This window comes from Pygocentrus nattereri, chromosome 10, assembly GCF_015220715.1.
Source record: "Pygocentrus nattereri isolate fPygNat1 chromosome 10, fPygNat1.pri, whole genome shotgun sequence".
NCBI classification, from domain to species: domain Eukaryota; kingdom Metazoa; phylum Chordata; class Actinopteri; order Characiformes; family Serrasalmidae; genus Pygocentrus; species Pygocentrus nattereri.
In genome coordinates, this window is record NC_051220.1 from 17010150 (window position 1) to 17030766 (window position 20617).

Sequence of the window (20617 nt, forward strand, 5' to 3'; positions counted from 1 at the left end):
CTACAGTGGAAGCATGCTTTACACCACTCTAGCAGATCTGAGTTCTTGTGCTGATGTTGGCAGCCTGAAACTCTATAGTGAGAGAAGCAACAGAGGATAGGTGATTTTATGTGCTACATGCTTCATGTTTCAGTCTTATTCTGTGAGTTTTGCATGGTCTGTCACTTCATGGATGAGGTGTTGTTACTCCTAGACTCTTCCATTTGATGATAATAGCACTTGTGGTTGACCAGGGCAGATCTAGCCAGACAGAAATTTCACACCCTGACTTGTGGCAGGTATGACCCATTCTACTGCCTAACTATGTCTATGAAGACTGCATTGTTATATGCCTGATCATATGCACTTATTAGTGATGGTTGTGGCTGAAACACATGAACTTAATAATTAGGAGGGGTGCCCGCATATTTTTGGACATAACATTGATATTTCTTGTATGTGTAAAGCCTACTCCCAGCAACGTCCTGAAAAAAAGGCAACATTTGTGAAAGTGGTCTATAATACTTTTAGAACTAAAGCCTTTAAATATAGACAGAATGCTTTTTAGACTTTTACTCAAGCAATTTTTTACCAAGAGTACTACTTTTACTCAAGCGCTGAAGTGTTGTACTTATTTCACCCCTGAATGTTTTCTCCTAATAACGCAAACATAAATTTAAATAGCCAGTTACAGGCTGTAATTTGTTAAATACTCAATCTCAAATGTCATGATTGAAACTTGTAACATGATTGAAACTTGTCATTTCCACTATACGTGTTGTTTACTATCACCACTAATTCACAGTATTAGCTGTGTAGCTGTGGGGAAACTATACACAATTAAAGCGTGCAATTTACAAAATGCTATGGTCAACTAACTATACTTTGGGAAGGCAGCACATAATGTAAATGTGATTTTGATAATACTATGCCTTCATTTATTCAAGGTACTATCACTGTACCATATGGTGCTGATTTTTGGAACAGATTAATTAAAATGAAACAATAAAAAGATTTGACCTAAAAAAGTAATATTCTGTTGGCAACATACCTAAGCAGAATGCCTAAACAGATTTGTTTTGGGCCTTAAAAGAGATATTCTATGCCTAATTATAATGCCTAAGACTAATAACACTAAGCTTGAGCAGAGATCTGGTGAAATGTAATTCATTTAAGAGCTGCAGGCCTCCTGCTTTTAAGATAATGACAGCACATTATTAGAGCGAGGTTAAGGCAGAACTATGAGGAAACTCCGTGCACACACACATTGCGGTTGAGGCAGAGTTCAGTAGCACGGCGGAAAGCTGCTGTCTAATCTCTTGAAGCGGTCTCATAGATAATTAGCTCTGTTCATTAAAAACAGCCGTCTTTAATTACTCATATCGAGATGCTTTTTCTCTCTCTGAGTGCTTTTGTGTTTTCCCCCAGCTCTCTTTGCATTGCTCTGTTTGAGGCTGAATGCAACAAAATGGCCATGTATGTGTGTGCGTTACTTTCTGTCTGATTGGCATGTCCTAAATTGAACTTGTCCTCAGAAAACATCACACTGCTGCACTATTTGCAGGAAATTGCCTCCCCAGCCAGATACATGTAACAAATGCTGTGGATTCAAGTTCACTCACTATAGGAGAAACCAAATACACTTGCTGTCCTCGTAGACGATCTGCAGTGGCATAATGTTTCACACTGTCTTGCTCTGCATGCTGCACTAAATGCTACACACTGCAGCAGCCGTGTGTAAAAGCAATATGCTCAGAGTGTACGTTCCCAGAAGACGTATTTACAAGTGACCAGGATCATAAAAATGAGTCTTCTAAAATTACTAAAATGACTTCTTCTTCTTCTTTCGGCTGATCCCTTTAGGGATCGCCACAGCGGATCATGTCTAAAATTGACTAAAATGACTGATTTCTTCTAATAATGGCCAAAAAAGTGTGAATAGTGTAACTCCAAGAATGTGTCAAAATTGCATAATTCAGTGTCTAAGATGTGAACAAAGTCATTCAAAAGGGTTTGAAATAGTTCATTGTAGAGAAACTTACCCATTTAAATTTTCTTAACAGTGGTGGTGAGAGGATCCAGGGTTCAGAATGTCTACAACTGAAACATAGCCATGTTATTTACTATCCAAACCACCAGTGAACCTACATGTCTCCTTAGCTTTTATATGTAATGTTAATAATAGGAAAATAGAAGTATTGACATTTAAACAAAGTCAAGTATAAAATATAAAGTTTTAATAAATAAAGATTTGCTTAGTTTGGCTGTGTTTGGAGGGGTTAATAGTCATTGATGCTAGTTCTCGCAGAAAGGCATAGTAGTGGACAGTTGAATTCAGTTGGATGTTTAATAAAAAAACAATAAATTAATGTATGCTGAAATGCAACTAATTGGCAAGAGAAAAATCTCTTGGACTTTGGGATTTGTATCAAGTACTTTAAAGTTCTAAGCACTGAATAATGTAAAGAGTAAAAAGTATGTTTTTTTTCTCTTGTAAATGTAATTGAGTAAAAGTGCTTAATTTCAATAATACTTAAGTAAAGTACATGTCTACCCCCTCCCCCATCCAAAAAACACTTAATTGCAGTACCCAAGTACAATTAGTCAAATGCATCCTACTCCCAGCATTAATGAATGGGGAAAAAAAAGGTTTTAGGCCAAAACCTCATTGTAAAACAATCTGACAGAAAGTAACCACATTCTGTGAAGCAGCTTTTAGAGGCATTCAACACTTTGGACATCCGGCACCCATCACAGTTCTGACTCTGTTTCTATGGAATCAACCAAATCAACCAGATCAACCAAATCTGAATCGCTTTGTTTACATCTTAACCATTTAGTGAAGCAGAAATATTAAAAGTCAGCAGATTTTCCCTTCAAATGCCTGAATGAAGTGCTTTTAATGTTTGTATTTTGGGTGTTAATTTTCACCACTTGTTAACAATACTAACCTATTAGCTGTGATGAAAATATGAACTTGCAAAATGCTTTGGTCAACCAGCCATTTTGTGGTAAATGCAGTGCAATGATTGCATGCTTTATATGAGACCAACGTACAGTCATCAGCATGGTGTTGATGGACAAGGCTGTGATATGAAGAGGTAAACCAGAGAGTGAGAACAGAGTAGCTGGCAGTGTGTATTGGGGAGGGGGGGGGGGGGTATGGGGGGTTGTGGGGGCTAGAAACAGGGCTTGTATTATGTGATATTCTAGAAGAGAGAGGTCGTGTGTTAGTTGTCCCTAGCTGGCATCTGCTAGACCCATTTATTATGCTTGTGCTGATGTACACAATCACTGTTGACATTAGTTCATCATCATATCATCATGTAGTGCATGAGGGCAAATATCAAACCCTGTGCTCTAAATAGGTCAGCCTCGGCACTGGAGCATAACATAGCTGAAATAGCTTAGGAAGAATCTTCCAGACTGAAAAGCCTTATATATAACCATATACACACACACACACACACACACACACACACACACACACACTGGAAGATATACTCCTCCAGATGCACTTGAGTAATGAGTCACCTTGTAATGCATATTTCTGAAGCTTTGTAACCCACTTACTCTGTAACTCACACAGAAAAACACCAACCCTAAGAAGTACTGTACATTTATACCTTATTAGCTAGAGAAATCAGGAGGTCCATATTATAGGAAATCAAAGTTTTCTCATTTTTATAATGTTTGTTGGAATATGTAAACATTGCTAAAGTTTTTAAATGTAATTCACTCCACAGTGTATACAGTCCACATATGGTAACTAAGCCAAGGAAACAGCCTGTTTCGAATTTGTTTTTTAAGGTCATGAAAAGCCCTTCATTTTCATACACTACATGACCAAAAGTACATGGACATCCTTCCAAATGACTGATTTCAGGTGTGTCAGCTACACTGAAAGTCCATAAACAAACACTGGCAATAGAACGGGTCATATCGAAGAGCTCAGTGATTTTAAATATGGCACTGTCATAGGAGGTTAGATCTGCCCTGGTCAGTTGTAAGTGCTGTTATTGTGAAATGGAAGTGTCTAGGAGCAACAACACCACGGTCACAAAGAGTCCACACTCTCACAGAGCGGGGCTGCGGAGTACTGAAGCCAGCAGGATGTATGAATCACTATAGTTACGTCACTCACTGTAAAGTTCCACTGCCTCTGGAACATTAACACAAGTTAACTTCTCATCCAACATCAGTGCCTGAGCTCACAGAAGCTCTTTTGACTGAATGGGAACATAATCCCAAATCTTGTGAAAAGCCTCCTCAGAAGAATGGAGGTTGTTATAGTCACAAAGTTGGGCCAACTCCATGTTAATGCCCATGGTGTTGGAATGCATCCGCCAAGCTGTGTGATGGTCAGGTCATGTGTCCACATGATTTTGAACATGTAGCCCACCCATTCACATTACAATTCACATTAAGAATGTTTCAGCCCAGACTGCTTGTTGAAGACAACCAATTAGAACACAGCTGATAGTATAACTTCCTTAAAGTACAGTAACAAAAACAACATGTAATTCTAAGCCATAAGGACAGATTGGAAAATGGTAAAATATAAAAATTATTTTTGGTACATAAAACCAGACAAAAGTTGACCTCAGTGGGTAAAACAAAAATACACGGCAAATGTAGAATACAGGGCGTTTATATTGAATGTCTATATAGTTTACATCACATTAATCTAGCTTAGCCCTAGAAACAAACATCTACAGTACACATAGCCTCCACACTCTCCCTCTCTAGTTTATCCTCCTCTTTTATTGTCCTAATGCTGTTATAGAGTCTGGAGCATAATCCCTTTGTGCTGTTCTCATCTGAAAGCCCATAATTCCAGTTAAATGAGTCTTTGAAAGAGAGGACACAGCATGCTCACATAAGCCCACTGATATTGAGAATCACACAGCAAGAAATATCTAAATATTCGTATCCTGAAATAAGCAGAGGATAGGCCACGCTGGTTGCTGTCATATTCAAATCTAGACAAGAACAACGATGTTAAATGAAAGTTATGTGAGTAGTTACTCATGGATGGGGAGCTTAGCCTTTACTACAGGGGTCTTTGGGTATGTTCCTTAGGGGAAATTGTAAAAAAATTAGCAAAGAAGTGTTTGTGATACATTTTTTAGTAGCAGCAGGTGTAAAATCAATCAAAAACAAAGTTAATTGATATATGGTATAAATAAGTTGGCACACAGTAGACCTATCTCGACGTAATTTGTATTAATCAGGGATCCGATGTGATTATCAATCCACTTACAACAGGCAAAGATCAAGTAATGGTACTGAAGTCAAGCAGTCTTCCTCTCTCTTAGACATGCTGCAGATCCTACAAATATCACTCAAATACACAGATTATAGATTTCAGCTTCTTTCTCTCTTCTGTTGCCTGTGTTTAATAACATGACATTTTCACTAAAGAGCAGATGTCACGGAAAACCAAATCTCTCTTGCTTTTTTTTTTTTTTAAATGAAGGAAATTAAAGTAATATGTAAACATAGTTAGTGTAACATGACAGAATAAACCAAACACACACAGAGAGGCCTGACTAGTTAGAGTGGATTTCATCACAAAACAGGCAAGGGTAAGTCCAAAACAGTCCAAAACCAAAAGCACAGCAACATAACCAAATTACAGGGAGTGAGCAGAAGGCAGAGTCGAAATCAACAGGCAAAACGTTAATACACAAGAAAAACAAAACAGAATGTACACAGGAACACTCAGTAGCTCTGTGAACATTTACATTTACATTTACATTTACAGCATTTAGCAGACGCTCTTATCCAGAGCAACTTACAAGAAGTGCTTTGTCTATCTAGAGAAAGTATCTTTGCTAGTTACCAATAGCTTAGAGAAAAAGACAGTCCTGAGCTCAGATACTGCTAGAAACAAAAGTCACTGTAGATACCCAGAAAAAAGGAGTTGAACACAGAACTCTGTGCCGTACTGGCGATCTGTCCAGGGTGTGTCCTGCCTTAGCCCGATGACAGCTGGGATAGGCTTCAGCAAGCCCCCGTGACCCTGAGGGAGAAGCGGCTTAGAAAATGTGTGTTTATGTGTGTGTGTGTGTGTGTGTGTGTGTGTGTGTGTGTGCGCGTGTGTGTTTGTGTGCGCGTGTGTGTTTGTGTGTGTGTGTGTGTGTGTAAAATTATCATGTTAAATTAATTATGACTGCTTTTGGTAGTTAAAACCCATACAGATGGTATAAATGGACCTCCAGTGAAAAAATCTAATATGATATGAAAAATAAAGGATATGAGCCCTCTAAAGCTAGCAAGCTAACAAACATGTAATAATTGGGTAAAAATGAAATGGTAATTGCTTTAGGTACATAAAAACTCCACAAATCTTATAAGTGGACAACAAGAGGGAAAAACACAAATGTGGAAAACAGAATATAAGACAAATGTGGGATTTTGGCCCTTTAAACTGAGATGTACGAGAACACAGAGAAAAGTCAATAGACAGAGAAAGAGATCAACTAAATTGTCTTTTTTTTCTTCTCACCAGAATGGCCGTTACATGCTGCTTATCTTAAACGTCCCATGTACAGCTTGAGAAATTTGAGACATAAAACTGCACTAGGATCCGTGACCCTTTCACTCGTATTCACCGATATCACCTGAACAGTGTTCTATGGACACTACTGACGCCAATGTTGCTACTGTAGAGATATAAAAATAGAGCTGTCAGTAAATGTATTTCAAGCTCTTTTGCTTGTTCACAATCTCACTGTTTCCAGTTTCCTAAAATATTCAGCTTGTCAGCTAGCTAAAACATCAGTTTTAAACAGCCTATCCCATTTTCTTTAGCTCATATTAAAGAGCCCAACTGCATACTGTAGTTAAGCATCTTAACACTAACTACATACTGTTATACTTTGTATATGGTGTATTTCGAATAAGACCTAATGTTTATCTTAATAAGATTTTAGCCGAAATCCTGTCAACAGATGTTACAGTCTCTACTCTCACTTTGCAGAGTGGGTAGCACAGTCAAGGCAGGGCTGGATTAGAGCAGCAGGAGACTCTGCCAGGTCCTAGTGCCTCAGTATGTCTGTATATTTTGAATCTGAAGTCAATGGCATGGTTTAATCATGAATGAATGAGAGAAATCTGTTAATTAAATTAGTAATGTATTTATTTAGTGGCACTAAAGAACTAAAACTTATGCTGAGAGTAGTTTTTGTGACTCCCTTAATTCATTTGGAATCCAAAGCTGCTCTTATATAAATAAAGGGCTCTCTGAAGTGATGCTATAAAAGCCCTGCTTCTGGATCCCTAAACAACCTTAATAAATTATTCTTTAAGTAACCTTTTCTGTAAAAGAGATGTGCAAGTGTGAAGAGCCTTTTCAGCCTTTAAAGAGCCTCCACATAATGTAGTTATCCAACAATTAAAAGCTTGCCCTACAGCCACACGTCCAAGCCAAGAACCATGTAGGAAGCTTTATTTTTAAGAGTGTAAATTATCGCTCCTATTTTCAGATGACTGATAAATGCTACACACTATTACAGGCTCGGCTTCTCCACTAGATATGTGGCTGCGTACAAAGCACCAACTTTTGCATCTTTACTCATTTGCATGAACCATATCCTGGAAAGTCTCACAATGTCCTCCTCCTTTGTTCTGCTCCTAGCTGCTTCCTGCTCTTCTGGACTGGTTGTGTCCTCATGAACATGAACAGATCCCACTGAGAAGGATGTGTCTGAGTGCTGTGATGCCCTGAAGGGCAAAGCTGTAATGCTGCATAGCACGAAGCTCACAGAGGAGTCATTGCCACTCCGCTCATCTACTGTCCAGCACAGGCAAGGCAAAAAAAACAGCCAGCCACTGGGAAACAAACGCAATCATTTACCCTTGACTTCCCAGAGTGCAGGATTAGGGAAGAACAGGACATTTGTGTAAGATGTGGCAGTCTGAGATTTTTTGTTGTAAAACTTTTTTTGTATCATTTCATAGTCTACTGATTTTATGATAACTTGTGATTGTTAATGGTGGACAAATGGATTCAATTATACAGTGAAAACTAGCACCCAATTCAGTACCAGTTTTAGCATGCCCTCGTCCACCTGTCCTCACTGTTTCCCCTCAGTGGAATCACCAATGCCATATTAAGGGCAATCAATTGTGGGGTTGGAAATCAGGAGAGTTGGGAAAATTCCCAGTGGGCCAGTAGCATTTTGGTCCAGTTACTGTAGCTATAAATCTGTAGTAAATATGGATTGAATCAGCGTCTCCCACCTCAAGTGCTACAGCCTCGGTTTTCTGATTGTTGTACAGTGGATTAGATGAAGCTAAGCTTAGTTTCTTATTCTCATTTTCCAGTTAACTTTAAATGATGTAGCACTTGCATTCAGGCGCCTTTGTCTGTGCTAGTGTGTAATTGCGGCACTATTTAACGTGGAATGGAAATTTGAAAAGAATCAGCCTTGAGAGATTAGCCTATCAGATTTAGCACAATGGTGTGAATCTGGTACTGGCTAACACAACAGTGAGTTCTCTACAGAGTTTCATCATTTTTTGCACGGCCAGTGTAGCAGTTTTCACGCACTAATCATGTGAGGATGGACAGCAGTGGTAAGAACTGCAAAAAATCAAAGTGGCACCAAGAAGGCAAGGGTGAAAAACCTATTTAAGGAGGATGAGGACATAGCAAGGACATCATTTAGCAAGCAGCACTTTGTAGCATCTTGTCTGTCATGATTATGTCACATTTAATATAAAAGCTTTTGCCAGTTTTGAGTTTACACAGTTTTCATTAGTGCAGAGGACAGAAGCAAACAGTCAAACCTCAGAAAGCAATAAGATTGACTCTACACATATAATAAATGCTAATGGCACATTTCAAAGAACATGGAACCCATTTTATTTCTGCTTAGTGCAAGGTTACAACACCCGTATGATAGGCCAACCCTGACACAGGTGAGCTAATAAACTCCAACACCTGTTTCACAAAGTGTTCAGTGTTCTGTTTACCTCTCTCTTAAACCACATGAATGCCTATATCAGGTTAACCAGTCCCTCCTTGGAGAAAACTGCTTGCAGTTGAAAGCAAGCCTTAGTCAGTAAACTACTATAAAATGCTTAACATTTAAAAACCATGACATTCAATTTGCTGGGCTTTAAGTTACAAACTACTCCATCTCTAACATATGAATTATGACACAGCTTCATCACTGTACTATGCTAGCAGGACAGCTAGTATGCTATAGGCTACATGGCTAACAACAACAAAACGAAAGCCACTATGTCACCGCTCTACACCAAGTTTACAACCAGTTTAAAACAATTACTCACAAATGTTATGTATTTTATGTTTAAACAACAAAAAAAAGTTTTGTATTGAAAAGTTTGCAAGCCTAGCCGATTAGAGGCTAACCTGATGAGGGCAAGTGCATTGTTTGAATAACTGCTTACTGCTTACTGTTATTTCCACTACTTCTACCATCTGTCGGGTGAGTCAAAGTGAGCAAGGGCAAGTTAAAATAGTCATTGAAACAGGCCCGAATTTATGGCAATGCTTCAGCTCCACTGCCTTGTAGAGAAGGAATTTCCCCAAATGAGTTTCTTATTCAGAAAAAATTACACGTTGGGCATAATTAGGGGTAATCAGCGAGAACTATTCTCGATGCATCATACCCTGCTGGGAGTGAGGAAGCATCCTCTTTAGCCTCATAGATCAGAATCAGTTTCATTCTGGGAAAAGAACTCGGCCTTCACTGGGTTTGTTCAAGTCAGCTGAATAGAATATAAAGCGTAGTGTTCTCTTCACTTCCTATTGACTGCCAGGCCTGAAAAAAACAGAAACTTGTCAACTGACTCTCTCTAGAGTGATTAGATTCATATGACCACTAGAATGATTAGTTTATATCATTAGGGCATTGTCGATGCTATCCCTGAGTAAGATAGAGGTGGGATTACCTCAGCACTGGGTTAGAAGAGCAGTGTCTGTGTTTGTGCCAAATGGCTAAAGTCTATTCTTACATAGACCTTATGCTTTAGACTGATCGCAGGCCAATTTAGCCTACCCTGTCATACCATCCATTGTCACTGTCCTCACCATCCTGAAAAGCTACTAAACATGATACTTTAGTAGACATTATATTAGACACAAGACTTTAGTAGATACAATATTATTAATCAACATTGCATAAAATCAAATCTGATAATGAAATGAACATACGCAAGTTTCACCAACAATTTTGTTATTTTCTTTGGAGTATCTGTACAATCAAACTCATGTGTGTGTAAATTTGAGCGTAACAACTTGAAAACATGTCAAAAGTTTGCTCAATATCAGTAATACCAGTAATAAAAATTGCGCACAAAGCAATATTTGTACTAAATGTGTCACGACTGGCCCCTCCCAGTCCTGTCCATGTGCTTTTTGTTTACTTTTTCATCCATGTGTGTTTGTTTTGGTTTCCTAGTTCGGCCCCTTGTTTTGCTTACCCCTGATTGTCTCCACCTGTGTTTCCACCTGTCTCTCGTTTACCCTTATGTATTTAAGCCCAGTGTTTCCCCCTGTCTGGTTACTGGTCTTTGTTTGTATTGTCTGAACTGTCTGAATTGTTGGATGTATTGTATTCTCGTGGTGTTTGGTGTGTGATTCAGTGTTCATTTCGTCATGTCTGTCCCTCCTGCTCTCCGTGTTGGATGTTTGAACGTGGACTGTCTAGACTATGACCCTGGATTTGCCCTTAATAAACGTCGCTTACCTCAGCACATGTGTCCGCCTCCTCGCTCCCAACCGTCACAAAATGACAAATGATGCGACTATTAACTTTCGTTTAAAGACATACTGTGTTGTGCTTTTGCTTTATACTAGTAGTATTTGCCATCTAAAGCATACAAAACATAGTGCAGTAAGCTCCACCTCATATTAACATTAACCTCACATTAAACTATTCAGTTGTCGCAATTTTAATGCTATATTTAAACTCAGGACAGTAGGCGGAGCAGTGCACTCCCTGCTCCACCCTAAGCTCACTCATTGGCTTATGACCCCACTTATTGCTTTCCTTTAATATACACTCTGACCTCTACATCATTCTGTTGTCAATGTTCTGTTATATTAGTAACTCTGGGTTAAGCAGGTTTTCTTTATGAAGAAAATGAATGGCATTATGATCATTTCCACTGTTGCACTCTGTGGTAAACAAGTTTTCCAGCCTCAGTATGTTTTTGCATAGTCTGTTGGCTCACTATCGAAACATCTGCATGAGTTAGTGCATGCTTCCTGTAAATTATATTTATATGATATAAGTGCTTTGCCACTTGTTTCCATGCACTGAATCTGATTGATCAAGTGCACTCAAAGCAGTGCTTGTAATCATTTTATTCATGCTCACTGATCCAGTGCATGCACGAGCCTCATAAAGCAGTAGAGCCAACAGTGATATAATTGTATGTAAATTTGAGAACTGTTGGCAGGGCAGACTGAAGGGCAGGTGGCATCCTAACCGATTTTAGCAGTGCTATTTTTTCTTTTGGTTTGTCCTGGTAACTTTTCAAAGTAATAAATTATTGAAAGAAGGTTCCAGAGGACTCACAAACATGTCCTTGTCCATTTTTCTGTTTCAAGAACAGTGGGATACTACATGAAATTAAGATGCCATACTTAAGATGCTATTGCTCACTTCATCTGTCTCATATTGTAGACATGCCAAGAGCAGGTTAACTCACACACAGACACACACACACACACACACACACACACACACACACACACACACACACACACACACACACACATTAAAACTCAATTCTAGTCTAAGCCAAGGATGCTCTTTTTTCCAGTGGCCAGTAGAATGGAAATGACCTCTGATATTTTGAATTATTGTAATCAAATGAAATATTTTTCCCTGGAACTCTGTTGTCAGATGAACTAAGTTGGATCTTTCTCTGAAATGCTATGACACTTAGTTAAGCTACTAGTGAGCAATGAGGGTGGGAGCCCTTTTCAGTGAATGCATGTTTCACGTCTCTCCACAAAGATGGCTGTGCCAAAATACAGCGGAGAGCCCAACTGCGGGTTTCTTATATCAGAGCATTTAAACACAACAAAACCACATTTATGTCTGTAGTTTTTTGCTCATCTATAAAGACACAAATCCAGTTTGCTTCTGGCTTTGTATGTCATATATATTTCCATCAATATTATTGAAGAAAAAAATGCATATTACAAATATCTGAAGGACCTGCAAAACAGGGAGAAAAAAGAGGGTAAACCTCTTACTGTCAATGAATTTAACACTTTAAACATAGTAAACATAGTACATGCCAGTTAGATGAATATGGAGATCCATTAAAACTAAAATAAATCAGTGTCAAGTGACATCTGCCCTGTATCTGCTGAAATTCTTTGTTAGTATGTGTCTGGGGTAATTTAAGGTAATGTGAAGGATAGCAGGAATGACTATGAGTACAGGTCTGCGTGACTGGCAGAGGAAGAGATCATTACTGAGAATCGGATTATACCCCTCCCCTCCCCGCCACCCCCTTCCCTCTCTTATACAATCCCAGAATGCCTGTGTCTGTCAGACAAAGTATCTTTCACATCAGCCTAACACGAATCCTCACAGGTTAACCCTTGAGACATTGAGAAGTCAAACGTTATTACTGTCTTTTTGCTATATTATTTAAATGTAATTACACAATTACAAGATTAATTACATAGTCATAGCATGTCATAAACAATTCCATCTAAACTTGGCATGGGAAATTACATTTACATTAGATTTACATTCTGCATATGGGATTCAGCACTTTGGATGATTTTCTATTTGTTCTGATGTAAACAATGACAAAATGTGGCTGAAATGTAAATAACGTTTCTTTAAACTAGTCAAGACTTTATACAACAACAATCACTTTTCATTTTAAATCAAATTTAAATCATAATAAAATATCTGCAAGCAAAAATATGATATCAATTCACAGTTGAGAATATGCACGCTCAACAAAATGTTTCGGCTTGTTTCACTGAGCTACAATTGAGAAACAACTGATATCAAAATACACCGCACTTTCATTCTAAATTACTTTTGGTTAAATGAAACTTCATAGAAAGATAGAATAGTGTGCAAAAGTCAGAGACCACCCTTCTTTTATATATTTTCCAGTCAAAACACCCATTAACTGCAAGTTATTCATATTCTAGTATCAACATCTTTATTATGGCTTCTATTCTATTTAGGTGACTTGCTTTCAGTTTTTCAAAGAAAGCCACAGGGATATTTTTCCACACCGCCAAAGTTCAGTCTTAGAAGTTGGTTGTTTTCTGTTTCTCCTGATCTGAGTAATCCCAAACACATTCAGTGATGTTAAGTATAGTCCATTGTTCTGAGAACAAGAGTATAGGTGTGAGTTTGACATTGGGGGGGCGGAACATTTACTACTATAAATCTGTTACAGAGCTGAATAGCTGCTTGAAAACAATTCTGAATGGGATTCAAGAGGCGTATGAGATATTAAGCATATTGTATTATTTCTGCTTATTGATCTGAAAAACTGGCATTGAACAATATGGAGACACTCGAAGAAGCACTAGTGTTCTCTGACAAAGCTGAACTCAGTTTGTTCACATTTTCCCATTCCAGCTGAAATGTTATTAGTACCAGAATCCAGAGGTGTCAAATCCAGGTTCAGAAAGTAAAAATCCTTCCCAGGATTTTGTTCCAACAGGCTGGACAGCTCTGCTGGTGGTGTGATCTAACTAGAGAAGCCAGCCTGTTGGAACAAAATCCTGGGAAGGACTTTTACTTTCTGGACCTGAATTTGACACCTCTGCCAGAATCTCAGTCAGCTTCATTGTTCTCTGGCTAAAATCTGGTCAATATGTAACATTATTGTGCTGTTTCATGTGAACAACATAGAACATGTAAAATAAGTTTGATTTTATGTGGTGAAGTTGACTGTTTGCTGTGAATTTCCAAGCTAATGACACATTGCATGCACTTAAGACAGAAAGGTAAATGGTTAGGGTAAATCACATAACAGCTAAATGATGTTTTAAACATTACAGATGTCCTGAGGTAAACTGGCAGTACCCCACCTAACCTCAATCTCATCCAAACAGAGTTTAAAGCAACTAAAAAAAGTTTGCAGTTTGGGACACAGCCGAGTAAGATTACCTGACGTTTCACCATGAGCATAGCTAACCTAAACCCTCCTAGCACAAAAATTATTTTTATAACTATAATTAGCCATCGTTGCTATTCGTTGAGCTCTTGTCACTGACCTCAAGTTCAAAGCTGCTGAAAGTTAATCTTAGTAGCTACCAGATGCTCCAATGATGTGAAAGCTGAGGTCGGTAAAACAGGTGGTTGGAGGATTCAAACAAACCATGATATTTTTTTCAGACAAAAGTTCTTTATTTTTGAACAAGCACTTCAACACAAGCTTTGTCAATGACTAAGAGAAGGCCCAGCACCACCTGACCCCCTCAACCCAACACTCAACTTAGCAGGAAATGGGAAGGTTGTCTGATTTGCTGGTAAAACGTGGTACCCTTGGTGTCATGCTTTCAAATATTTTTTTCTCCCTTGTGGGATCATTTTTGGGCAGTATACATGCACCTGTTTTGTTACATGTGTCACCCAGCCCACCTGGTTCCTACACCAATGTCTGACTTGCACATTTTATTCTTTTTTGTCTATTTTCCTTTTCTCAGTAATGGTTTCTTGATAGATGCACATCCTTTCAGACTCATAGCTTCTTCTTCTCACAGAAGAAGAATGAGTAGAAACCCCTGTTTATTTATTCACATCTGAAGTAAGAGTGGAGCTTGTTTTTCTCTTCTGTCTCAAAGATGAAACCTTTATTTCCATGTTTATCTATTAGGGACAGTTTTGGTGGTCTACCAGGTCTTGCATGGCTGTTAGGACTCCCATTTTCTCGGTATTTTGTAGTAATCTTTGAAGTTTGGTTTTGGAAACTCCACTTTTTTCTCTTATTTTCCTCTAACTTTCATCTTCCTTATTTAAATACATTATCGTATATCAGCAATATCCCTTTAAAAAATTAACAACTTGTACTGGCTGTTTTGACAGGAATTTAGGTAAGTGAAATTTGGTCTCTGACTTTTGCACAGTACTGAAACCCGTAGTACGAACCCATTCAGTGATTTTGTACAAATCAATAACTGTGCAAAAAGCATTTGCATGCATCATCCAGGATGCACTTCATGTTGTGCTTCTGCATAATCTCATAATCATCATTTATACTTACATGCTGTACTGATAGATGCTATGTGCTAGTTTTTCTTTAACAAAGCATCTAAAGGAAGCTTTGTTGACACCACATTCATTACTCTCTGAGTCTAATGTGATTATGACCTGATGACTTTAGCAAAAACAAAGGGCTGACCTTTCCACAACATTCTCCGTTAGAAAACACAGCATCTCGAATTAGGAGTCAAAATAGCCAGAACTGACACTGTGGTGCATAATAATCTATGATCAAATCAGCCGGTGAGTTGGAAACTACACAGTGCAACATGGAGGGGGGGTGGCTGCATCCATTCTGCCCCAAGCAAAGGAAGCAGAGTAGTACATTGTCTGATAATTGATCAGCAAATCACAGATCCACAGAGCTGAAGCTGGTGATGTTTGCAAATGGCTTTACCAAAAGGGCACACCATAAATTTTGTATTTTTCTTTTTTTCTTATTGATGCTGTCACCATGACCATGAGATGCTTACGAGCTGTGGCACTGCAGTTCGGACGTTCTTTTTTTTCTGTTCGAGCAGCACAAAGCCTTAATCCCCTTTTCTAAGTAATGCCCCAGAGTAGCCAGTCTGGATCTGTAGAATCAAGGCAGCTTCTCCCTCAACAGGATGTAGCTCCAAAGGTGCAGAGCAAATTGGCAATGCTTTAATTGACGTTACGTTCATGGGAGCGGGACAAGCATTTTAACCCGAGGCTGATCAAGTGACTTTGATCCAAGGGGGTCAGGCCTACAACCCAGACTCTCTCACTCACCCACATGGACAAATTCACACACAAAGTATTCTATACAGAATCATCAGGATCAAGTCATCAGGATCAAGGGGTAATGAGGCCTAAAGTCCGGTGTCAGGGTTTATGCTTTAAACATGACCACAAAGAAGTCTAAATCGTTCCTGACAGAACAATTTCTCATATCTCCATAAGAGAAACTTTACAGAAAAAGGAAAGTACTTATAGTGTAAGCTAAAGTAAAAGACTTTGTTCCAGGTCATTCTGAAGCATTGCCACTGATCCATTTGATATGCAATTTTCACACAGGAAAGAAGAGGCTAATCGCACATGGACTCTTATTGGACACCTTTTGTAGATACTGACACAACCGTAGACCCATGACTCACCCAGATTCTTACCAGCATCTCACCACTATCTCAACACTACACAGACAGCTGTGTGTCTATTTATCTCCCTCTTATTCATAAAGCAACTCATGCTAATTATTTCCAAATGGATCCTTCACAACCTGCAACATGACATATTCATTATTTAAGTTTACAGTCTTAAATAGGTACTCTAGCATAAACATTTAAGCTGATGTTAGATGTTAGTAGGTGGTGTGCCTTGTGAACAACAGCAAGTACACAAGTAAATTATTTTTGTTCACTGAAAGTAATATTTGCATGGATTTAGTTGGTACTGGGTTCAATAAGATTCTAGTTACAATACTAAACAGTGACTATATAAACCTTGCTAACCAAAATTAGTGATACAAATAGAAAGGCTTTATTTTCCATTTACAGTAAAAATATATGTAAGGCTTAAAGATGAATTGTTTTCATATCACAATCGCAGGTTAAATCGCAAGAGCTGCAACTTTTATTAGAGAATACATTATCAACAATCTTGTCCTAGGTTTTAATGGGGAAATTTTACCTAATAAAACAGGGCTTGTGAATTGCCTGTAGATGATTTAGACCAATCAGATGCAACAAAAAAACCCACCTCATGTGTGACATCACAACCATCACAACTGACTGGTGGTCTGATGGCACTGAACACTCAAGATTCTTGTCAGACAAATTGTATATTTTGGTCAACAAAAAGTCCTGGAAATGAATTTATAGAGAATAATTGCATTTGCATCGCAAACACAGTATTGGTCAGAAATTCAAAAATATTCCCAAATCATTCAGCCCTAAATATATGTTTGTATTGTAATGAGAGCACCAGACCCTTGTGATATAAACCATAGAAAACACATTCCCACCGCTTTGCACAAGGAAGTAGCAGATAACTCCACAAATAATGAAATTGAATAATCCGTATTTTCTTTAAAATGTTTCTTTTGGGAGCCAACATAATTAAACCTTACCTTACACTCACCTGTAGTTGTAGAACCAGATGTGCCATTAGTGCTCCATGTAGAGTTCCCGGTTCCTTGTCGGCTAAGGTTCAGGTCCAGCCTTGTAATAGTTCTACGGTTCCCATTTTTGTCTATGACCTCTGTTGTAACTTTGGGCTGATTCACAGATTCTGACCATGACCCAGTTGCTTCAGCTCTGTCTTTTTCCTTACCCCCATTCTGTTCAGGTAGTAATACAATCCGATGGTTCAGCTGAGGACTGGACAGCCTGGAGGACAGTGGTGAAAGGACAGGGGACATACTCTGGAGACTGTTGGTTGGTGGGAAGGACACATTGAAAATGCCAGAAAGGGAAGGAGATGTGGGACTTTTGGTCCAGGGCCTAAGGTTGGAGACTCCAGACTGAGCTTGAGCAAGGCTTGAGAGCGGAATCCTCATTGCCTCAGAATATCTGTCCCCCATGTTTGACTCTGTCTCCTTTATCTGAGTATAGTTTTCAGTGAAGGCCCTCATCTCTTCATGGTCCAAATGTTGACAAATGTTGTGCCCCATAACAGAGCTGTCCTTGCTGGTATATGGCATGAATTCTACAGCACCAGAGGAAGCTTCTTTGGTCTCTAGGCAGGAATTGCGCTGTACAGCACTGTCCATCTTTTGGCTCTCAGTCATGTCCCTTCTGTTGATATGATCATAGAGCCGAGCTGCAGTCTTACCTTCAGGCTTCTCTTCAAAATTCTCATTCCCTGTATAGCTGCTGTTCCTGCTAGGTCGTATGTTATTTCCACCGGCCATTTGTATTTGGCCCTGCACATTGTCCATGAAAGTACAGGTTGAAGCTCCATAACTCAGAGAAAACTGGTCCTCAAATTCTGTAAGCTCGGTACAGAGGTCAATTTCTGAGTCGAATGGACGTGAGTCCTCCATGAAGTCCCAGCCTTCCTGAGCAGTTTGGAAGGGTCCTTCCATTGGGAGAAGAGGCTCGCTGCCAACACTGGCATAGGAGCCTGAACCTGCATTAAACAAGGGCGTCTGTCCAGCTGTCTGAATAACCACTGAGACTGCATCCAGATGAGTTTGTGGAAGCTCTGAAGCTGTGATGCTCTGTACTTTCTTACTCATTTTACTCTGCAAAAACTCTTCAGCACTGTCTGTCTTCTTACCAGCCAACTTTTTCAACTTCCTAACTCGGGAGGCTGCTCTTTTATGCTCTGGGGACAACAAAAGAGCATGTTGAAGGTTGCTGCTGCTAAGATCATGCAATAGATGTCCTGCATAAGCTTCAGGTTGACCTGGGAACTTCCCATCCTGGTTGCCCATTTTGACCCTGGCTGCACAGTCACCGCACAGAGACAGGAGATCCACCAGCAACTGCCAGTGTTCTGCAGACAGCCACTGAAGCTCAGCTAAAACTCCTTTTATTGAATCGCAAGATTGGGAGGTATCGCCCGCTGGCTTGTAAGACTGGCCTCTTTGTTTGGCCCTTGCGGGATCTTCATCCCCCTGGTCATGCTGATTAGTGTACAGGGGCTGGCAGTCACGAGGGGCGCGGCTGCCATACGTAAAGCCTCGGACCCTCCCAGTGGGGAAGTACAGGCTGATGTGGCTGAACTCCTGGATGGGTTTGTGCAGACAGAGCACCGTGTGTGTGCCCTCCATTACGGGAGCCATTTAATTTATCACACACTTACGTTAAATGGATCATCCCAGAGCTCTTGCCTTTGCCGGTAGACTGCTTGGGAAGAACCGACAGAGTGAAGGGTGTTCATCACCTGGACGATCGAAGTTCTGTTAAAGAGAAAGAGGCCATTAGGGAGAACAAAATGATCATAAATCTGTTTTAGTACAAGGGCAAGTGAATGAAAGAATGGTTTACAAAATGTCAATTACAGTGCAGCTGAAAATCTGATCAATCAAGGTTACATTTGTAAGTCTGCAAAGAAATATTTTGATCAAATCCAGTTTCTGCTCACCATTCTCATTAACTTTAACATATGAATTTGAACTGACTGCCTGGCTGTAGCACAGATTTGCTGTGAATTCTCATGATGAGTGAAGAGATAAAGAACTGAATACAAATTAGAATTACTGCTGTGTAAAAATGCAAAACAGTGATGAATACAATGCAATAATAAGCTTCTTGTAGCCAACGAGTTATGAATGGGCATTTCCTGGCACACAGTCAGAAACGGCAAGACATTATACTGACAGGAAAATGACATATTTTGGCAGAAACCTAAATAAAGTGAATTATCACAGGATCTGTCAATGTTGTCAGCTCCCCCAAAGTAGTATCCAGAATGTTTGAGCAAATTCCACACACACTACCCTTTAAAAGTTTGGAATCACAGTTGGAAAGTTTAAAATCACTGTTCTGAATAACATAAAATATATTTTTGCAGATGAATAATATTACACTAATGCTCTGTGGGTTTCAAGCAATTTGTAAGAAGCTGTAAAATCTAAGAGATGATAAATGGAGCTGCAAGTGATTCCATAAAACCTGAGAAAGCTGTATAGCATTGAGAATGAAGTATTAATAAAATTCATATCCAGAAAGCCTCATATTCCCAAAGCAGTGACCAAGGCTTCCTAATCAGATAGCTTTACTTTATGTCAAGGAAAGAGTATCAATACACTCCTAAAAATATAGAAGCCACAAAGGTCCTTCCCTAAAGACAACTGAAAATTGGAAAGTTTAAATTCACATAATGTAAAGGTTCTATACTAATTTAAATGTTCTTCTTAGAGCCTTTACATTGGGACATTATGTAGTGTTTATTTAAAACTTCAAAAGGATTCTTTTTGGACATGTTACTGAGAGGCCATTGAGTGTTTGCCTCATCTAATAAGGACCACTTGAAATAAAGTGTCACTGAACCTTTGAATGGATGGTTCTTCTGAGAACCAAAAGTGGTTCTTCTGCGCCATCACACAAAGAAAACCTGTGCAGACAGTTAAAATTTATTGTTGGGTTACATTTACTTTTTTTATACCATTGGTTTATGTTTTGGTGTCAAGTTTATAACATTTCACTACACGGCCATTATTATTATTATTATTACTATTATTATTATTATTATTATTATTATTACTATTGTGTGCTGCTGAATATATATATATATATATATATATATATATATATATATATATATATATATATATATATAGTGTTTCCCCAGAATATCCTATTGTCTGAGTTATTATTTAACAACAGTTATTCAGATGACTAAACTTTTGAACACAAGTGTAAGCAGATCTGTATTAGTGCTATTACTGCAGCCCACATCATTATGAGTTGACTATATTCTGATAAGATAATATA

General features: G+C 38.8%; 1 protein-coding gene across 2 annotated transcripts in view; it reads right to left on the minus strand.

Moving 5' to 3' along the window:
* LOC108430666 (formin-1-like) overlaps positions 1–20617 on the minus strand; it is a 107152-nt gene that overhangs the window by 86179 nt on the left and 356 nt on the right. For both annotated transcript variants that reach the window (XM_017703292.2, XM_037542176.1), the window contains exon 2: positions 17316–19080. In XM_017703292.2, the coding sequence (XP_017558781.1) occupies positions 17316–18963 (1648 nt within the window). In that variant the 5' untranslated portion in view covers positions 18964–19080. The remainder of the gene's footprint in view (positions 1–17315; positions 19081–20617) is intronic.